At 41.2% G+C, this 22,275-nt stretch overlaps 1 protein-coding gene across 9 annotated transcripts in view; it reads left to right on the forward strand.

Annotated features, from left to right (window-relative positions):
• The window catches only part of DENND2B (DENN domain containing 2B), a 180,097-nt gene that overhangs the window by 92,453 nt on the left and 65,369 nt on the right, over nt 1–22,275 (forward strand). For 6 of the 9 annotated variants that reach the window (XM_055723099.1, XM_055723097.1, XM_027810361.2 and 3 more), the window contains 2 exons: nt 13,547–14,764; nt 18,679–18,815. In XM_055723099.1, coding sequence (XP_055579074.1) covers nt 13,547–14,764; nt 18,679–18,815 — 1,355 coding nt within the window. Of the gene's footprint in view, nt 1–340; nt 443–13,546; nt 14,765–18,678; nt 18,816–22,275 lie in introns of those variants that run through there. The other 3 variants (XM_055723102.1, XM_055723103.1, XM_055723100.1) reach the window with 2 other exon arrangements.

Genomic DNA, 22,275 nt, shown 5'->3' on the forward strand with positions numbered 1-22,275 from the left:
AGCAGCTATGATTTCTTTAGCAACAGGCAGTTGGATTGCCTTAGTTAAGAGGTTCAGGAAAGAATTGTAAAATGTTGCTCCTTGCAACTTTAAAATAAAAACCCAAACAAAACTAGATTTTTTCAAAGGCATGAGCAGCCAGGATGAAACTTCTGGCTTGCCAGATTTCTCACACACCTGTCCCTTCGAAGCCAGCATGTCGGATTGCAGAGAAAGGCTTTGCTACTGTTAGTTTCGTTAAACATTAATGCCGGTTTCCTCCCTTTAAGTATACAAAGAGACAAAGGTTTGACAGACGCACTCAGACGGTGTGTCATTTGTTGCTTGACAAGTGAAGCAGGCAGCATGCAGGAAGCACAGAGGCTACGGCAGGGCGCGGGTGGCTGAGAGCAGAATTCCTCCGTCTCCATTCTGCATCTTTCCAGGAGGGAAGAGCTTCTAAGTAAGTCTGGGATTGGTAGGCTGAAGCAATCTCAGTGATGAGTAGTTGTGTGCTTGTCAGAGGCATGAGAGAAGGAAACTAAATAAAGTAGAAGTGAAGAGCATGACGTGCCTTAGCACTGAACTCCTTAATGTCCTTTCTCATAACCAGTTTTGCAGTAAGTGGGCTTTTACTCACAGACAGGAACTTGATGCCGGTCTTCAGCTTACTAAAGACAGCGATAGGAGTAGCTTTAATTTCTAGTTTGCAGCTGTGGTATAGGACAAGGGACTTTGTGGGTCTATAATTTTTACAGCCCGTTCTTTTCCTGTTCTTCCCATGCCTCTCTTGCTCTCAGATAGAACGTAACTTCTCTGCTTGGCTAAATGAATGTTACTGTCTATTCTGATAAGATTCCATGTTTTCCCCCTTTAATTCTTAAAAAATGATTTTTAAGTTATGCAGCAGTATTCATACCCATGCGTTCTGCCACTGCTCTCTCCCCCCCTGCCCAGATACGCCCCTGGATGACAGTGTATATGAGGAATGACATCCTTTATTTCCTGGCATACTTGCGACGCATACTTTGGACATACTAAACTAAATTTGGTTTTATTGTATAGAAAGTGTTAGTACATTAGAGAGAGCCCATACTTATATATACTTAGGCTGAATACGGCTTACAACAACTGTGCTTTTCTAAACGCTGGCCAGCTGCCGAAATGGAAACCCAGTGGTAAATGCAGTGCTCCTGGCACACTTTTGTGTGTTGTGTTGGTTTTGATGCCTGGTTTCAGTTGTTTTTTTTTTAATACGTTTTCGAAGAAACTTACTTTCTGGGGTATGAGACAGCTTGAGATTTTTTTCCACTGAATAAATCGCAGAAGTCTTACAGGTTTGTGCTTTTCAAGAAAACATCAGTATTGCGGGCCAAACTCTGTGAGGCTCTGAGGGATATAACTTAAGGTCAGAATCTGGACTTCAGTTTGCTGCTTCAAATATTCATTAGTTGAGAGCCCATGGGTTACTGCAAGGAGGCTGTTGTTAGTTTTTCTAGTCTTTAGAGAGCAAATATTTTCACAGCTGATGAGCTTATAACATTGATAGTTGCTTTTTCTTGCTGCCTTATACACAGATGTTGGTATTGCCTCATTTGCTCTGTAAGGCTTTCATTTTATTGATGCTTTGCCTGATGCTATCTATGTATCTTCCTGTAGGGATGTGAGGTTTATTTCTGACTCTGTCCTGAAAGGAAAGGATGGGGGATAGAAGAAATGTCTATTTGCTTTCAGTTGCTGTAAGTTAAATGTTTAGTTCCCTAAATTAAGTAGAACTTCCAGTTCCTTATTACTGTGCAGCACTCCTGTTAACATGTCAGTGGTAGCAAAATGTTTTCATCCTCAGGGTTATAATGCATGCAAATTCTCTCATAAGATTTTAAAAGTAGAAAGGTATTGGCCAGCTCCTTATAAAACCTAATAGGCCAACAAAAGAGTATAAAACTAAATCTGCACTTTTATAAGAAGCCAAGGTCTTGTGAGAATGAAATGCTTATAAAGGATATATAAATTCCCAAATATTATCCTGATTCCAAATCTAGGCTTAAAATCCGACAGCTCTTGTAGGTGTGGTGGTGAAATGTGGTCTGGGAGGCTCATTTCAGCTGGATGAGTAATGTACACGTTTACGTTACCCTTGATCATGGTGAAGAAAGTGATGGGGAGTGTCTTTCCCTGACCTAACTGTGCTCCTGTTGACAGTTAGGGTTAGCAAAAAGCAGAGAGAAGCCAGTGGCTGAATCTTTTGGAAAGTTTCTTTTAGATCATGATTTTGAATATTTAAACATTGCTTAAGCACTGGCTGATCGTTCTTTTGTTAATATTCAGTGAAACTGAATTAGGGCCAGATGTAGCCTTTGGTCAAGTTAAGTATCTTGTCTGGACTCTTAGGTAAATAAGCATGATAGCAACAAGCATTGCAAATCATAGCTTGGGGTTTTTTTTCCTTTTTCTTCTTTTATTTTTTTTATTTTTCTTTTTTCTTTTTTTTTTTTTCAGTTTGTGTCTGCCAAAATGGGGAATAAATAGATCAAATACTTTTTCAGAGCTGTGTTCAACTGAAAAAATCACCCTGACAACTCTTGTCTGGCAAAGTCTTTCATATGACACTCAGTTGTAGGTTTGCCCAACACATTTCCGTATTTTCCTGCCTTGTTTAGCTAAACAAAGTAGAACAGAGCATACAGTAACCAGTCAAATATAGTAACCTAATTTAATTTTCAGTGCAAATGTTATTTAGACTGAAACTTTGTTCTTCGTAAGTGTGCATTTGCACCAGGTCAATACCTGAAATCTTCCTATAATAACAGTTTTTGCATCAGTTTGCATCTGTAGCAACTTCTTTGAAGTAATTCTTGATTTGTGCTGAAATAAGCCAGAAGAAAATCAGACCCTGATTCATAGATGTTTAATGACAGTGAATGAAAAAGGGCCATCAGTGAAGGTGTTTTTAGGATTTGGTTTTATTTCTCATTATCTTTTTGATAGATCTATATCTTTTATATATTTGACTGGTAATAAATTAAACTACTTTTTTTCACCCAAGTTGAGTCTGTTTTGCCCATGATGGTAATTGGTGACTGATCTCTCCCTGCCCTTGTCTCAACTTGCAAGACTTTTGTTGTATTTTCTCTCCCCTGCCCAGTTGAGGAGGGAGAGTGAGAAAGCAGCTTTGGTGGGCAGCTGGCATCTAGTCAGGGTCAACCCACCACATCTATGCACACTGTAACGTGTACCAAGGGTCATGTTTGTTGTCATAGCTGGAATTTATTTTGCATTCCATAAGGTCAGAGCCACTGAAGAAAATTATGCTGATAAGAGGCCAGGGCTGTGAACCTTCAAACGTTTCCTCCTCCAGAGGCAGGATGCAGCCTCCAAAGATAAGACGTGTCGTATACTCAATTAGCATGCACAGGGCAGACTGTGAATGTCTATTTTTGTTATTTTACCCATAGTTACGTTCTTTTGCTGATACACTCTGTGTTTTACAGACACTATGAGAGGAGCAAGGGAATATAACTATGGGTGATTGAGCTTGTGGTCTGTTGTGTGGGTTTGCATGGATTGTATATGATGATATGAGGGATATCAGCTCACAACTTACAGATCAGCATAAGTCATAGCAAGCAGTGGCACCTTTTGAAATGCTGTTTGTACCCTCAATCCGTCCTCACACCAAAACTGTGCTGCAAGTCTATACTAGTTGTTTCTTCTGAACATAGAAAGTATTACATATTACTTGAGCATGTATTTCTGGTATTTGAGAAAGCAGCAAGTGTCATGTGTTTCCTTCCATCTCCCTTGCTTCAGTATATCCACAAGTCATATTTCACTTATCAGCTGGTTCTTCACTTTTCTGCTTTTTCAGGTGCTGAAAAAAAAAATCCTGCATCTAATTTTGTTCTTGCAGTTGTTCACACAAAAGTCATGTGCTGTGAGAGATAATAATAGCGCTTCCCTTTAGAAAATCTGTTATGAATATTTGATTTGTTCTTTAAAACAAAGAAAAAATGTAACTTTGGGGAAACTGTTTTGGCCATCTTCAAGGGTTGTAATGAATGTCAACATATAGGTGAGAGGCAGACTTGCAAAGCTCTGGCAGAATTAGTTCCACAGAGTTTATTGCTTTGAGATTTCAGAGAAGATAAACAAGCATGTTGAAAAATCACCTGTGCTTTGAAAAAGCAAAGCTGAGAGCTTCCATGTGTGCTGGAGCTTCATTGGACATGCTGGAGCATGTTTAGACATGCTGCTAAAGAAAAAGTTTCAAGGACTGGCAGTTCTTAAACAGACAAATAAGAGCTTGTGCATTCTGCCTGATTTAAGAAAATGCTGTAATTTGCTGTGTTGCCACACTTTCTCCAACAAAACTCCCAAGACCTTAAGAAAGCAAGTGAGACTAAAGCATGCTGAACTGTTTCCAGAACATAATAAAAATACATAATTGGAGTGGAGATATAGCAGTTGAAATACCTATTGCATAAATTTTTACTCAGAACATGTTATGGGAAAATAGTAACTATGAGGGAGGCTTCCATTTTTCAACTTTGATTTTTATTTTATTTTTTTAAAAGGAGAATAAGCAATGGCCCAGTGAAACCAATGTACTGTACTTCAGTGGAAAAGAGAGAATGGTGCTCTCTGATATTTCGTTTCTTGCTTTTGATTTCTTTCCATGTGCAATGAGCTTCTGGTTGCTGTGATGGAAGGTACAGCTCAGGCTAGTCAAATCTTCTGTGCTTTGGGTAGTCATTTCTGTCTGAACACAGGGAATGAAAAAGTCTTAAAGATGGTATTGTTTAAAAAACATCCTGCACTTGCCTTGTAACAGAGCAGAAGACTACCATAAATCTAGAGCAGCAGGAAATCTAGCCCTCTCAGTCTAGATAATTTCACAATTTCCTGTTATCTTCTTCACCCTTCAAAATTTCTTGGCAAAGGCTTGTAACCTAGTGCATGCTGATTGATCACATTTTATTTTACACTCATTAGTCATCATCAGATTTTCTTGCTGTCTTTGCTTTACAGATCCACTCTAATTCAAGTATTTAGGATCTGACTCATCAGCTTTGATTTATTTGCTCTTTTTTTTGTACAGTTGTAGAGCATAGTTGCCACTTCACGTAATTTGCTTTGGCAGAATGACTCCTGAATTTCACTGGTATAAATCAGACGTTTTGCTTCTAAGCAGTCAAAACACAGTTCAGCTGCAGTTAGCTGTGTTCCTGCGTACTTCTCCTTATGAACCAATTGCAAAGACCCAGAGCTCTGGAGGGGTTTTACACACAGGAATTCACCACAGCATCTTGCAAATGGGTTCCACGATTGTTATCATTTACTCGGTACTTCTTGGGAGCACAGAAACTAGAGCTTGTAAAAATGGCACACAGCTTGATTTTTTTTTGGTTTGTTTCACAGTCCTAGTGGCCTATCATTTTGTAACTAGTTCTGATATGGTCTCAATTTTTATTTAAATGGAAAGTATCAAAATTCATTGGGGGAAAAAGAAATTCAGAAGTACAAACAGAAAAATAATTGGTGTTTCTATTTTTATTCTATCTTTAAACATTTTGTGATATTTATCCACTTTGATTTTATTGCTTCATTCTTTCTAAATGCTGGGACTTTTCCATCACTAGCACATGTTCATGGGAGTGAGCCTATTTCAAACAGTCTTACAATGCAAATTCACCATTCAGTTTGGGAAAGTATTTTCTGTCTTTGTTTTTGACACAATCCCAAAGTCAACAGTCAAGGGGAGGAGGTTATCTGGAATGCAGATTTTCAGGGGTTTGAGCCATGCTGCTGGTGAGAGCTCAAAAATGTAAAGGGTCTGGTGGAAGAGAGGGGCTCTTGTGTTGCCACTTACATCACTTTCCTTCCTAAGTGAGAGGCAAGATATAACAAGTTGTACTACTTGCTTCATTTCCAAGTTGAATCAGCTCAAAAACCACTTTAGTACTGTGTGCCCAGCACTGGAGTGTGAAAAGTTCACCTCCTTTACTCACCATAAATTCTTACTTACGTTTAAGATAATTAAGTATCATCTGTAGTTATCTACTTATGTAGAAAATTACAATACTGTATACTATGCCAGAGTGCAGAATATATTGTAATAGGAAGATTTACTGCCAAACAAAACTGGATTTAAATCCAGTAGTGCAGGAGATCCCTTTTGTCTGGTCTCAATGTTCCCATAAGCCCTAGTTACAAGGAGTAAAAATCAATAACATGGATTTTAAAGTCCTTTTCTACTCCTTGTACAATTAGTATAAAAAAAGATACAATTAATCTTCCTTGATGTAGTATGCAAAGCAGCTGTTCAAGCTGCTCATTTATATTTGACAATGTCAAAACTTAAAAGTATCGTCAATAGATGGGATCCTCTTGGGCCATCTCAGCTAAGCAACAAAGCCGTTTCAGACCAGGTATTTTGGTGATGGTTGTAGTTTGACCCTCGTGCTAACCACCTAGTAACCCAGTTAGACCAGTCTGACTACCTGCGTTTGTCCCTGAGCATTGGAGCATTCGCTGTTCTGCTTTACGGTAATGCCTTGCTGAGTGCTTTGCAGCAACCGCTGTTACTGTCTGTCCCCCCTGCTGAGGACGTCACTGAGGGTGAGGGAATGAAAAGAAATGGCACAGCAGTGCAAGGAAATGATGCTGAATCTTCGCTTCTCTTTGCAATGGTTAGTTTCATAAGTCATCTCAAAATGCAGCCAAACCACTAACTGGTAGTGTTTGATAGCTAAAAGTGGACTTCTCATAGCTTTTTGGAGGAAAGCACTGAGGAAACTATTCCTAGTTCTTGTATAGAGAGAGGAAGAGGGAATTATTTGGGAAGTGTCCCTCAACATTGCCTCAACTAAAGTTGTTAAGGTTTTTTTAGCCTTCTTCAAAATACTCTGCTTTTTCGCACCTGGAGAGGCATAACTGGAAGATTGCTGTAATGCGGTAGTGTGTTCAGGTTTTGTTTGTGTAAAAAGTATTGATTTGTACCAGGACCTTTCACAAGCGCCTGCCTGACAGAGGCAGAAGCATGTTTTTCTCTTTGTTTGCCAGGTGATTTCCTGGCAGCAGTGCCCTTAGGGTGGTGTGAAACTGTACTAGTTACAGGGAGCTGTCGGTACGGAACATTTTGAAAAATGCTTGTTTTGCCCAGGTCACAGAAGTAATGACACAGAAACACTGGTTCTAATTTGAGCTTCTATTGATCTCTACCTTTTCTCTCCTTTGCGTACTATCTTAAATCAAGTGGAAGCTCAATCGAAATTAATATCATAGGAAGCTATTTTATCTGTTCTCAGAAGCAGTGCATCAAAATGTGTATGGCGCACTTGGTTCCAGTTAACAGGTGAGCAGGGTGTGCTTCCCTCGCACTTTGCCTTGCTCTGGAAAGGATGGATTCTGGTGTTTCACACTCACGGTGGCTGACATAGAGTAGTTGCTGCTCCTTACTCAGGAGACCCTTCTGTGCCGCTGAACCGCTCTGTTACAGTCTGACCATACAAGGCTCTGCTTTTGGGTGGACGTAGTCTTGCCTCTTGCTCAGTTCAAAAGATGTGCATCCTTATTTTTTGTTTCTGCATCCTGGATTATGGGTAGGAGTCAGGTCTGAACCCATAATATGATCCATTTTTAGTGTGAATACAAAAATGCAAGTACAGCTTTTTAATGTGAGAAGTTACACTTGCATGGGAGAAAATACACTTTTGAAAGTCCAAGAATCCAGTAAGTTACATCTTGTTCTCTGAGTTTATTTCACTTGCTTTTCAATTATTTGGAGGCTTATACTGGTTGAAGATTGGGACGTAGATCAGCTTATCTGGGCATACAATACAGCCCCCAGGATTTAGGGTGTTTTCAGCATTCAGTGATAAAGATAATTTCAGTTTTTCATCCTGAAGTCTGAACACATCCATTTTGTTTGCTCAGTAGCCAAAAGGACTAACAAGATGCCAGAAAGGTGTGGGCTTTACTATTCTTTCCAATGGAATGCTAGCAATGGATTCCTGAATTAGTGCTTCAAAATACCATTTTTGTGCAATATTTTGCTTGAGAGAGGTTCTTTATTTTAAAAAATAAAGAGCATCATTAATTGTAAAATATTATTAATTTGTAGTGTTGCATGAAATAATTTGAAAGTTGGTAGACAAGTATTTCTTAGCATTCTCGCTTAGAAGTTTCCAGAGGATTTTGAAGTTACATCCTCAATTACCTGAAATCAGGACAGCTTTAGTGTCTGTATTAAAAATCAGTTCTGCTGCTCTTGCAAGGCAAATTTTCTGCTGCTTTTGCTTCAGATCTCTTTAAATATGTGCTAGAGCAACTAGAAGTCTCTTGTAATGTGTGGTGGGCCAAATCCGCTCAATATACAAGCCAACATAATTACGGTCACAGCTGATTCTGTGTTATTATTACTTTTGGTTGGATTGTTCTGATGGAATGGCACAATGCTCTGAGAAAAATCAGGGAAAAGCAGAAAACCTAAATAAAACACAAAGAGATCAGTATTTTCTAGCAAAAGTGGGGAGAAAGTCCTAAGGAATAAAAACAGTGCTGTGTGGCTTTGCATGAGCTCACCAAACATCAGTGTTTCTGTGAAATGATGGGATCTCATCAACAGGAGCCTGGAAAGACCCAGTACCTTTTTGTCAACACGTTTCTTGCTCTGGGTTTTGGGTTTTTTTTCAGTAAATGGGCTCCCAAGCATGAGCATGTTGAAGTGGGAAATTCCCTGGATCAGAGAGCCAAAAACTGTCTTATTATTCTGTAAATGATGGTTTAAGCAGGGCAGACGGGATTTACAAAACTGAAAAGTCACTGAGCAGCTTCTGCCAACTTGCCTTTCCTCAGCACAGGATGATCTGCAGAGTCACTCCTGACGCTTCAGAAGCGCTAAAACAGTGCTGGTGGAGTCTGAGCCGCTTAGCTCAGAGGTCAGAGCAGGACAGCGGGAGGCAGGAGTCATGTAACTTACTCAAGGCAAGTCACTAAACCACCCTCCAGTCACCTTTAATCCCTGGTCGTCTGAAAGGCAACTTAATATTGTTATTAGTGTTTTTAAAAAGCTTGTGGATGATGGATGCAAACTCTAATAACTGCTCATTCTTGTTATCCACCATACTCCAATTTCCAAAAGACATATAAAGCCAGCTCTTTGGCCACCATTCTGGCTGCCTCCTGTTGGTGAAAGCTGTCTCTTGAAGCGGTGGGAGTTGTCTGCATTCGTTTCTCCAATTTTCTGGAGTTGGTGTTTGGCAATAGAAGCAGGTAGCAGCTCTGCTTCTGCTCGACTGGATCAAAAGGCCAGGCTCACTGGTTTTGGTACTGATTTTGTATGGCCTGCTTTCAGAGTGCTCTCTAGGAATTAAATTCTCCCTCTTCTACACACAGCCAAGTGTTAGCACCCATGTTTTGCAGGTAGGAGACTAGTGTCTTCTCCAAAATCAGAGACTTTCTGACTTTTGGGCCAGGTACAGGGTGAGGGTCTCAGGCATTTACAGCACCAAGAACCAGCCCTTCTCCATCACCATAGATTTTTTAGTATGTCACCTTGCTAGACACCTCACAAAGAGGGCAGGAATTAAGTTTTTTCGCCTTTTGCTTTGTGACAAGTAGGGTGTGAATTATCTCAAAGCAATGGGGCAAGTGATTCTTGGTGCAGATGAGATACAGCTCTGCCATTATACACAGGTGTTCATTGGAGCTGGTGGAAGGAGATGCCTGTTGATACTAGCCTTTATTGGAGAAAACAATATGAATACATACATTGCTCCATAGAAAACCTATCTTTATTTGAAAACGGGCTTGGAGAATTACAAGTTTTTAAAAAAAATTAAAAGTTTTTTCTATGTTTGGGTGAGAAAAAGAGAAACTGGAGAGAGGACACTGAGTCAGAATTTAAAGATCAATTGTACCTGGAGCTCAAAATCCTACAGAGTGTGACTGATAGCAGTTTTCTCCTACTGTGGGTAATGTTGCTGATTTCTGAGGGAGTAACTCGCATCAGCAAAGCTAAGAGAGCTGGAAATCACCTCTCAGCTTCTGTCTGCTCCCCTCACTGTGCAGCAGAGTCCCGCCAGAGAGGAGTTTCAGGGTCTGTGACCTGTTTACAAGATGCTGTGGGCTGCTTGGCAGGTGATTTGCAATTCCCTGCTGACTTGCCAGCACTTCCAGAGCTGTGCACCTAAGGCTGCCTGTTGGAAGAATAAATACCCTTATCAGAGAGGGGATCAGAGCAACTTCTTCCAATGTGTTTTATGAAATGCTGATACTCTCAAAGAAATATCACTTCCCAGAAAAAAGGTGCTGTTCAAGTGAACTTGTTAAGAAACTGAAACTTGACTCCATAATCTTTATTTATGCTGTGTGTACGTAACATGTTGAAAGTGTATGTAACGATATGCTTTGTAAGGTGCTGCATGTATCATTATGTATGTAAAAAAACTTCAATAAAAACATTTTACTTTACGATCTTTGTATGGAAGACTGCAAGTTATTTATTTGTCTCTGTACAATAATGCTAGTTTTAAGTCTGTGGAACTATTGTGCCTTCAAGAGAATATTCTTCTAATGGAAGTAGGTTTCTTGGGGAAGGACCATTTTAGTATCCACTGATCAGCTTTGGGGCTTTTTTTTTTTCTATTCTGTTCTTGCCACTGTCCTTTAGAGATTGCATGCCTTATGGAAAGCTTTGTTTCTCTTTCTTGTTGAATTAGTCCTATAGCTTTTATCTGGATTACTTAAATATACAGTATAATGCAATGTAAAACAGAATCTTTTTGTAAACTTTGGTATCGCAAGTACTTAACAGCATACACCTTCAGAGGGCCTGTTGCTCTGCAGCCCCAGCCTTGCAGAGTGGAAGTGAGCAGGAGTTTTGTAACTGAATCCAGGGGTTTCAAGATGGAACTTTAAGTGCACTAACCTCACTGGGGACCTGGGATTTAAAAGAATGGCTTATATCTCTAAGAAGAAATGTTTTGAAACTTCTGCAGGTTATGCAAATCATGCCTTCCCCCTTTTCCTCCTCCCCTGATGAGTCAACAAGCCTTTTCCAGGCAGTGAAAAGAACTGAAAAGATGTTTCTTAAAGTGTAAGGAGATGAAGGACTATGCCTATAGTATTTTCTATGTAGCGAGCCAAAGGCAGAGAGAGAATTGTCAGCGTGTCCTTCACCTCTGCTGTCCCATTATTACCTTTACTCTAGTTGTTTTGTGTTTTATTCTTGCTTTTGTCAATATAGGTTATCAGTTAGAATCTAATCATTGAGTTTTAACATGCTAAAGCATTCCATGTGGCCTCTTTGCAGGGTCTGCCCCTACCCCCCAGCTGAATCCTGGCGATGGATTTAGCCGATGTGCCGCTTCAAAGGTTGCAGCGGAGGCTGTAGTCTTTGTGCAACATGCACACATTTCTATCGGGTCATACCTGTTTCGGTGAGAGAAATGTCAGTGCAGCGCTGGGGCAAGCCTGCACAACATACAAGGGATTAGGATAACACAATCTCAAGTCTAAGCTAAAGGGGAGTGTTAAGAATAATATACAATTTTGACTTTGTGACATTAAACTGAAGAGATTGAGATGAGACAGACAAATAATGGAGAATCAGGGCACCCCAGCAAGCCTGAGGAGGCTGAGTTAGGTTGCATCTTTGGGCACTATGAAGGTATGTAGGCCAAGATAAGCCACTACAAATGTTATGCTGCAACAATTAGCCAAAACCACTCCATCTGTCACCTGTTTTTGATTTTCTGATCTCTCTTAAGACACCTGTATGCAGCTATATAGAATAGCAGGCAATTTAACTTCTAGGATGAAGAGTGTGTTCTGATATGTATCCTTTCTGTCCTGAAATGAGGAAGCTTTAAGCAATTGTTGGTGGAGTATTTGCTGTTGTCTTTGGCATGAGACCTCTTGTTTCCTATAGGCACGTTTATTTTTCAAAACAATGAAGAAACAGAAGTCACTAAGCAGTGCAACTTCTGTGCCGAAAAGGCTTGATTATTACAGGACTCTGAAAAAGAGATAAGTTCCCTTTTATGATAACTTGATCATTGTCCTTTTCTGAATGGAACTTACCTCTTTTGTGATACTTCCAAACTTCGCTTGCGAAGTATCCACTGTAGGAAATTGGGATGACATCTAGTAATTTGGTTTGGGGGTGTGTTCGGAGGAGAAGAAAATATCTCCTATGTCAAAGTAAATTTTTTGGAAATATCCCCAGTGCTCTGGATTTTTTAATTGGTGCGTAGAGCTTGGCACCTCTGCCTGTAGGTATTGGCCAGCTGTTGGGGAGAAAACCGTATAGCAGCAAGGATCTTCCGAATCTTTTCTCCCTTTTTCTATAGCAGAGAGATTTTCTCCCACAATTTCTTTTGGTCACTTGGATTTTGTGTGTATGGGGCAGTTTATAAAAAACCAACTTGTCCACAGTCTTCACAGAACAGGAACTTAACTGCATATGCAAGGCATGACTTTTAGGTCTTTCCTCTTTCCATACTGTTTGGAACAGAAGGGTTGCTAGGGCAAAACGTTAACGATTATTTCTGCTATGGTTTCTACGTATGTATTGTGGCAGTGCAGTAATCCCCCTTTTTTGCAATGGTTTTCGCTTAATTTTCTGATTGCTGGCTCATTGTTGAGCCAGCTGATTAACGTGTTGTTTAATTTCCTTTTGTTGCAAAGACTTTTAAGAACAAAAAGACAATGTACAAAACCCCAGTAACAATAGCTGATTTTGTAAACCATGGCAAAAATTTGTTCTGAAGATTTTTTCTAGGGTAACACTGAGACCTTTCGGTATAGTTTATATTCTTCAACACATACTGTGGGCAGATTAATATGTTGTTTCAATCTGTAATATTCTTTCAGTAAGAAATTACTTCTGTTTGATAAGGAGAATTTAATCTGTTGATCACAAAAACAGACCAAAGACAAAACAGGTTTTTATTTTGCTGTTTTATTTAGTTTACTGTATACATTGGGAATTTGAAGTGCTGTGGCTAGAAGACAGCAGTGGCTGACCACAGTGTAACTTCGCTTCAGATGTTATGAGTTAAAAACTACCATCTTCTTAAATCGGTTTGCTCACTGCGACCAGTGAGTAAACTGTGCTTCTTGTTAGTCAATCTTTCCCATTTTTATTGGAGTGGGAATCTTCTCCCTGACAGTCCCCTTTTCCTGCAGAATGATTCCTTGTTCTGGGGAGGCCAGGGAGCTCTTCTGCTGGCGGTGGTAGATGCATGCAAGGCAATGGTTTGCTATGAGAATCTCAGCGGTCTTTAAACTCAGGAAACTTGGAAAAACTGGGGGTCAAACAGGTGAAAAAATTGACTTTGGATGTGCTGAATGCCCTGCTCATCAGCTCTTCACTGACACCGGTTAATTACTGCCACCTCCATGCCCCTTACTCTCTGGCTGAACGGTATCTGGTCCTCTTAGTGATGCTTTGGGTAGTTTTGTAGTGTACAGACATCCTCTGCTTTACCTGCAGCCAGAAGAAGATTGGCAAATAACTTTAGTTTCCCCAAGGACTTGATTTTTTATTTCTTTCTGCTTCTAGGTGTCAGTCAGTCTCTCCACCGCCTCTTTTGTCCCCGCGAAGAAGTCCAGCCTACCCCCTCAGCGATAGTGAAGACTCTTGCCGCTCTACTCGGCTCACCAAAGTCTCCAACTCCAGATTGCGCCTCAAGGACTGGAGCAGCCGCACATCTACGTTGAGAAGCACCTCCACAAGTCCATCAGACACTGACTCCCTGAGCCACCCTCTCAAAGCCATCAGTGTGGGTGCTTTGGATAAAAGGCTGTCTGTCTTCAAGACTGAGGACCAAAAGGAGAGTCCAAAGGAGGCTCAAGATGGGGAAGCAATAGGGAGCCATCTGCTCACCCGGAGCACTCTGTCCTTGGGCACTGCTACCAACCTGAGGAACCTCTCCCTCAGCCGGGCGAGTGTCCGCTCCCAGGCGCTGGACATCAGGCAGAAGATCACAGAATGGGAGTGCCGCCGGGAGCTGTCCCCCAGGGTGAGCACGTGTGTGGACAAGAGGGATGCTGGGGAGAGGTCGGGCAGTGACAGCTGCCCCAGCGTGCTGACCTCTCCCTGCAGCGAGAAGACATTTGATTTCAAAGGGCTCAGAAGAATGAGCCGAACATTTTCTGAGTGCTCTTACCCAGAAACGGAGGAGGAGGAACTGCTAGACAGGGATTCCTGCCATCGGTTCGAAAAGAGACCAGGCAGGAGTGATCCTCCTTCTGCTGCTTTCCTCAAGGGCCATGTGAGGAAAGAGTCCTCTGCCGTGCTCAACAGGATACAGAAGATCGAGCAGGCGCTGAAAGAGCAGCCTGGCAGAGGCCTCCCCCAGTTACCGAGTAGCTGTTACAGTGTTGACAAAGGGAGGAAAAAGTCTCTGACTCTGAGTACTGTGGAGGGACTGAGTGAAACCCTGAGTGATAGCAAAGGAGGGAGTGTTATTTTGGGGAGCGAACCAGAAACACCTACTGAGGCTGAGAAAAGCAGTAAGACAAAACAGGGGGTTACTGCAAACTCAGCTGGCCCTAAGCTGCTCCTTGAAAGCCCAGCTAACAGTGCGGTGAATCCTGTCCCCAAGCCCAAACGCACCTTTGAATATGAAGCGGACAAAAACCACAAAAGTAAACCTAGCAACGGCCTACCTCCATCTCCTACAGCTGCTGCTCCTCCTCCCCTCCCATCCACCCCAGCACCCCCCGTGACCAGAAGGCAGAAGAAAGAGTCACGCTTTCACAGAAAATCCCAGAATAGGTAAAATTCAAGGAAATGTTTTCTGCTTGATCTTCAATTAAATAAATGTGCTGTATTTTTTCAGTAACAGTATTTTGAATTCTTCTAATGCAATGCTTTTGACCTGAGAAATGCTAAGAATTTTGTGCAAGACAAGTATTTTTTCTGCTGGTCTGTGCTGATGGGATGCACTGGTACAGTACCTTTACATGGCTACAGCTTTGGAGTGCTCCAACCTGCGTTCTCTGATTCCTGAAAAAGGCTCTAGGGTCATGTGTGCTAAAGGTTACCTATTTCATTTTGGCAGAAATGCCCTTACTTGTGATTTTTAATGGAGTACAATTTCATTGTCCTCTTGTAGCAGGACTGTAGCTGATCCGTTGTACTCCTGTCTCCCTGTTCACTGTAACACATACCTGCAGAGAGGGTTTGTGTTGCCAAAGCTTGTTACTACAGCAGTTTGCATTAGTTGTATGCAATGTTGGTGATTTTATTTAATTTAGTGCTTAGACATGTTGACCTAAGTTACTATCAGTAGCTGTAGAGGATTAACGCTGAGAAAACTATGTTTTAGCACAGAAGGGCCTTGTCCTTCCCGAGTTACTGATGACCAGAGTGTATGGTTGTTTCCCCAGCAGTCTGTGGAGCTTGGCTTGTTTTAATTACATGATTCCTCTTGAGTTTTGGAAATGCTAAAACTCATTCTGCTCACTACTTAGAAACTTGTAGGCATAGTTGTTGGTAAGCATTCAAAGTATGGCATTTTTAACAAGTTCACCTATCTGTGCATGTGTACAATACCCACACACACTCTTCCTATTTAGTAAGTAAATGCTTCTGCAAGTAAATGCTAAACAGCATCTCAGATGCATGCTATCAATTCAGTACCTGGCGCTTGATGTTTGCTCAATTAATTAAAAGTTTATGTCAGCACAACCTGACCTGAAGCGTGCCGGGGCAGGAGAAGGAGAAGAGGAGCCTTCAGATTCTGCTCTTTACTTTCAACAGACACCTGCTTCTGAAATGGATCAAACAGCACTGCTGATGTTTGTTGTTTCTCTGAGAAAGGCGGAGGGGGGAATGTGGAAAGCCAAGCTCTGATTAGCAGTACTTATCTTTGAGTTCTGGCAATAATCCCAGAGGAAGTAAATCTAATTTTTAACAAGAATTTGTGAAATAAAGCTGACCTCATTTTGTTCAGCACAACATTTCCAACATACAGAAGATAAACGATAGATTTTAAATGTTCTGCTATAAATGATAGCCTTTATTGGAAAATGAAGGGGCAAGTGGTAAAATGGACTGTGTGGTGGGTGGTGGAGAGGAATGCATAACAGGAGATAATTCTTGCACGGAATCACCGTGTGACAGATGGCTGAATGATCCAAGTCAATCTCCAAGTACACATGCACACTGAGTTTGAGACACCACAGTATTTTGTTAAGATGAATTTGTGAGATGAAGTTTTGAAACTTCTTTCAAGAAGAGGTACGCTTCATGCTTGCACCTGCTGTTCTACAGGTTCAGTCTCCTGTCATAGCATGGTTCAGCAATGGAGCTGCAGTCCTGGGTGGGGCTAGTAGGTATGAGCCCAAAGCAAAAGGAATATTTATCAATTTAAATAGTGATTAGCGGAGTATAAGTTGTAGGATTTACAGTGTTATCATGTGTACCTCATGATTCTTGCAAATCAGTTTGACATTGTACAGGGTAGGTTTCCATTTGTTTGTAACAGCCTTACCCTACTGTGGTTCAGTGATTTCTCTGGACTTACCTGTGATGATCTGAGTAGGTTTAAATCAACCTCCCAAAATCACAGGTTTGCCAGCTGACTTCAAGGCTGGGTGGAAATCCTTTGTAAAATCTTAACTTCATTGTCTTTGCTACTGTCCTTCCTTTACTTACAGTAAGCAGAATTCCAGTATTTACAAAGGGCTTGAGACCATGCAAGTCATCTAAGAATAATATTAGTTTTTGAAATCTTAGTCTCTAAACTGTCCTCTTTTTGAGAACAGATTTAAATCATTATGTCTACGTCTCGTAGCTGCGCGTTTCAGATTGAGCATATGTGTGGTTTGCAGTCATTGGAATGTCATGAGAATGGACTGTGAATATTTATCCTTCTAATATTTTGGTTGAAAACACTGGTTTTCTTTGTGGTGGCTAATTCAACATTATAGTAAAATGGAGGAAGTCTCCCATATTTGCCTGCTAGCATAGAGCCAGTCTGTATCCAGAGGACGTGGTGCCTACAGTAGCTTTTACGTTTCAGATTGATGCAAGCTGGATGTTCTCTAGCAGTTGGAGATCCTCTGGCACAGACACAGCATGGGAAAGGGGTGTCATAGGATAGGCCTGGGACACGTGGACAACAGCTGAGTGCCAGTCCACAAAACCATTCCAGTGGTCCTATGCAGTGTCACTGCATCATAATGTTGCCTTGAAATCTATTAAGAGTCAAATATTTAACTACTTTAGGAAGTCTCATTTCAAACACAGGTATGTCTTTAGTGCCTAAGTGTCTTATAACTGTGAGTAGGTGTGGAGGAGCAGATGTCTGGATCTGAACTGCACAGCTTGTTTCTGCCATGATCCTGATGGCATAACACAGACCTGGGTATTCTTAAGATCTGGGAAGGGAGAGAAAGTAGGCTTCTAAGCCTGCCCCGACCCATGAGTCCGCTCCAGCAGACAAATAGGAAATACTCTTGTCAAATGCAGTGTCTGTGCAATAGTCACTGTGTTGCCTGTAGCGATGCTCTTGAGCCAAATCACAGGCTGAAGTATGTCTCTTGAGACTATGCCACTGCCATATGGTTATGTGGTCAACGTATTTTTCACTCCAGCTAGGGAGAAGAGAGAAGTGGAAAGGGGGTTGATAGCAAGATGATTTATGGTTCATCTAATTTGGGTATCAATGAGTGAAGTATGGCCATTAGCACAGTCTCTGCAAGCCTTACAGCACCTTGGGGTTTATGCTTTGACCGGAGCCTGTTTTTCATACCATTTAACCCTCAGCACTAAATCAGTCAAACGAATGCTAGCCCCTGTACAGCTGGCAATGCAAACTAGATAACTCCCAGCTTCAGTGTAAATACTGCCTCAGAGAACTAGTGCTGGACAAACCGGAGAATGCGGAGGGCTTGGGCTCCTCTTCCCCTAGACCTGCTCAGCAGCACCAAGGCAGGTGTGGGTGAGGGGTGGTGAATTGCCCCTCCTTTGAGTACCCAGGTGGGAGACAAGTTGTATGGGTTCATCTGACCCAGCTGCCCCTCACCTTCTTGCCAAAACCCCCAAACTTTCAGGCCCCCAGCCATCAGCCTGGGTTGCTCATCCACCCCAGAGAGCCTTAATTTCCTCCGTGCTTTGTCCTTGGCTGCCAGTGCTTGACACAGAGTGTGCGAGGGAAATGGGTGACTTCCACGTGAGTCTGCCTTTGGCATTTGTACACTGACCTTTATGCAGGAACATAGCTGAAGGTTCAAGACACATGAGTGTTTTCAAAGTAAGGGCTATATCTCCCAGAGCAACCAGTGGAGGAATGCCTTCCAGAGAAATGTCTTTCTTGAGAAGAGAGGGCCACATGTTTTGGGGCCCCCTCCAAGAGCAAAGCAATTTCTAGTCTGAGAACTGTGCTGCTAGCTTACTCTGCAACCTTTGAAAAATATCACATACTTTCTTGGTATTTTCTCCCTGTCTGCATAATGGGGATAACGATACTTCCAACCTCATAAAAATGTCACAGATTGCTATACTAAAGACTGCTGTGAGCACAGGATTTGAAGTCCTCCAGAAGTTAGTCCTTAAAGCATGATGTGTGATTTTGTTGTTGGTGGTGGTGATTTTATATATCTTTCTTAGCAGACAAATGCTCAGCTAAATGTTTGAGTCATTTTGCATTGTAGTTACTAATTACTTATTGTTTTAAACTTTAGAAAATCCTTTGAGTTTGAGGATGCGTCAAGTCTGCAATCCCTGTACCCTCCCTCCCCAACTGAAAATGGGACTGAGAGCCAGCATAAATTTGGATCGAAGAGCACTTTAGAAGAAAATGCCTATGAAGACATTGTAGGTAAGAACCTGTTTCAGTACATGGGCTGACAACAGGATGTTGAGCGTTGCGGGCAGATCTTGTGCTGTTGAACACATGCCCTGTGCAAGTGCTGTCGGTAAAGAGAGATTAAATGGAGGGTAAATGGGTTTGATGCATCAATGCAAACATAACTGTCAGTCAGCATGCAGGAGGTCTTGATTCCTTCAGACTCCATTGGGTGGTATTGTAAATAGACTGTTTGGTCAGCTTTTTGCCATGTTTTTCAAGAACCAAATAGTTCTTTTTATCAGGGCCTTGGCTTGAAGCCTTGAGTGGTGTAAAAATGTAAAGAACTGAACTTAAGGCAGTGTTTACAGAACTATCCAATAGCAAGATTAACCTGGCAGGCCTTGCGGGGTCAGCCTGAGCTTTTCAGGACTCTTGCGTGGACTGCCCCAAAGCAGTTGTTTGTAGCACCATTTCTGGTCTCCCCTAAGTCCTAGTTGTTGTTTAAATAAAAATTAATTTCCTTTAGCTATACAGTCATCAGGAATGCACAAAAAAAATACTGTTTTGATTAAGCTTCACAAGAAAAACATGTTTCTTTTGGTCTTAGAAGGAAATGTATGGCCTATGCATACATTCTTTTACCATCAAAAATATTGTTATCATTAACAAAAATTGAGCAGCCCTTCAGAGCACAGTTTTCCACACAAGTGATGAGTATCTCCATTGTTTTTAACTCTTTCAGTGTTGAAATGTTACAACAGATACAAAGGGCACTTCATTTTACTTTGGACAATGAATCTTTATCTGCTGAAAACTGGAGGGATACCAAGATAGTCAGAGGCCCTAGAGCACATGTCCTCTGAAGAGACACTGACAAGCTGGGCTTGTTTAGTCTGGTAAAAAGGAGGACTAGAGGCACTCTAATAATACTGCTTACATATGTTTGAAGGACAAATAAAGATGATAGAACAAAACTCTTTTTGGTCATATCACTTGATACAGCAAGGAACAGTGGCCACAAATTGCAGCTTGGGGCTCTTTGTCCTTATCCTCGAATTCTGTTTCTGGCTTGTCAGCCTCAGTGAAAATGGGAATTTACTCTTTCCATTTTCAGCTGTACTCTCCCTCTATGCCATTCCAAACAATGTTTTCATAACACACAAAAATGCTGCTGTTCAATGTCTGTTTATAACAATGAGAGTTTTTGTAGATAATAAAAAGCTTTTTTTCTGGAGAGAGCATCTTTATATGCTCATCAGCCTTTTTCATGAACAGTCAGACCACTGTGTAGTTCACACTTGAGAATGTACTGTGCATTAATTGCAGTGTTCACTTTGCTCATGACCTGTTAATGTGCTGCCAGTTGTTAGGTGAAAATGCTTCTTTTCTTTGCTTTGGTTTGTTAAATGTCAAAATAAAATGGGAAGGACTGGTAAGAAGCTTTCTTCAAATGAGAAGAAATCTTGGGTTCAGTAGAACAAAATTGTAACGGGCTCTTCCGATGCATGGGAACTATAAAATAGCTCCCTGCAGATTATAATTTGGGCATTTTGGCAGGGCAGAGAATGCAAAATTCCAGATCTGTGGACAAACACAGAACTTCATTGTTTTGTACTGCTTTTTAACGACCTTTTTCCAAAGTACTTCATTCAATACAGGCAGTGCAGGGGGAATACCAAATCAGTATAATTCTTAAAAAGTGTCAACCATGATTAAAGACAAGATAAGGGAGTTTGATCTCTGGCTTTAAAGAAACGATCACAATTTTGTGTATCACATCTGCATAATTTACACCAGTAGTGCCAGACCCCAGTATCCAAGTAGCACTTTTGTCCTCATACAAACCAGGTGTCTATAAGAGTGAATTTATTTTATAGATATAAAACTGCTTTAAAGCTGTGGACTATGTCACTGCTGCTCTGGGTTTTCTTTGCAAACAGTTGCCCTAGAGGTGGTGGTGAGTTTTTTGTCTATACCTGGTTGAATCTCCTGCCTTCCTAAAAGATTGTAGGTAGCTAAAACATTGTCTCTGTAGTAATAAAATTACAGTATGTCATCCCCTGTGGTAGAATAAAAACTTTTTATGCAAGTATGTGTTAAAACTGAAGAAAGAATAAAAGCTGTGAATCTTGAGCAATGCTTTAAACACTCTACTGTGAGACAGAATCATAACAAAAAAATTCAGGTTGGAAGGGACTCTGGAGTCAGCTGGTCCAACCTCTGCTTAAAGCATGGCTATTTCAAAGTTAGATCAGGTTGCTCAGGGATACATCTGGTTGAGCGTGCAAAATATCTTTGGAGGATGGTTCTACTGTTCGTCTGTGCAGTCTGCTCCACTGCTTAAACTCCACTGTGAAGAATTTTTTCTTGATATCACTGTAAAGAAATTTGTCTTTCTGTCCAGTCAGAATTCTCCTTGTTGCTATTTGTGACCATAGTCTTTCATCCTTGCACCTCCAAGAAATGTCTGGTTTCACCTTTTCCATAACCCCTTCTAGGTAGTGGAGGTCAGCAGTTGGGTTCTCTCCCAGACTTCTCCAGGCTGAACAGTCCCAGTTCTCTCAGCTTTTTCTCATTTGCCACATGCTCCAGCCCCCAACCATCTTAACAGCCTTGCTCTAGACTATGTTCAGTCTGTTGACATCTGTCTGGTACTGTGAATACTCTAGATGCAGCCTTACAAGGGCCAAATAGAGGGGAATTATCACTTCCCATGACCTGCTGGCCACACTCTTCTTAACGCAAGCCAAGGTGTGGCTGGCTTTCCTTGCCCCAGCGTGTACTATCGCAGGGTTATTCTGACCCGCATGTGGGACTGTATCTGTCTTTCCTAAACTTCCCAAAGTTCCTGTTGAGCCATTCCTTCAGTTTGCTGAGGTCCCTGGGACAGATGCCCAGCTCTCCTGCCTGTCACTGCGTAACCCAGCCTGGTGACCCTCAAGAAGATGTCTCTCCTGCACTGGAAAGCAGAGGAGAGCTGTGGATAAGTTGTGAATTATCTATTAGAGGTTATCTTCTAAAGACCTTAATGTTAGATATCTACAAGATCCTGGGTGGGGTACTGAGTGCTCTCACTCAGAATAGTGCAATGATCAAAATAGTCATTGTTTTTTAGGTTACTACATGACCTCCTCATGTGATGCATACGCATACTAAACCTTTGTCTGTCTTCTGGTGCCCTTATGCTGTTTCCTGCTTTAATAATCAGGGCAGTGATGAACGGCTATAGCTAGTTTATGTTACCTCAAGAACTGAGTTTAAAAATAATTTTTTAAAAAAGGTTTTAAGGTACATTAAAAATGTTTGTGCTTTGAAATCCTATGACATCATGAACAAGATACTTTGTTTAATTTTGTGATGTTTTTGTAAACTTTAATATATGAAATATCTGCATGTTAAGTTCCAGACAGGTATTGGATTGGAACGTAGTGATCCATTCTACGTTAATCAAGAAGCAGTTGTATAAATGGGTGCACATTCCTAATATTAA

This window comes from Falco cherrug, chromosome 10 (genome assembly GCF_023634085.1).
Source record: "Falco cherrug isolate bFalChe1 chromosome 10, bFalChe1.pri, whole genome shotgun sequence".
In the NCBI taxonomy this organism is placed as follows: Eukaryota; Metazoa; Chordata; class Aves; order Falconiformes; family Falconidae; genus Falco; species Falco cherrug.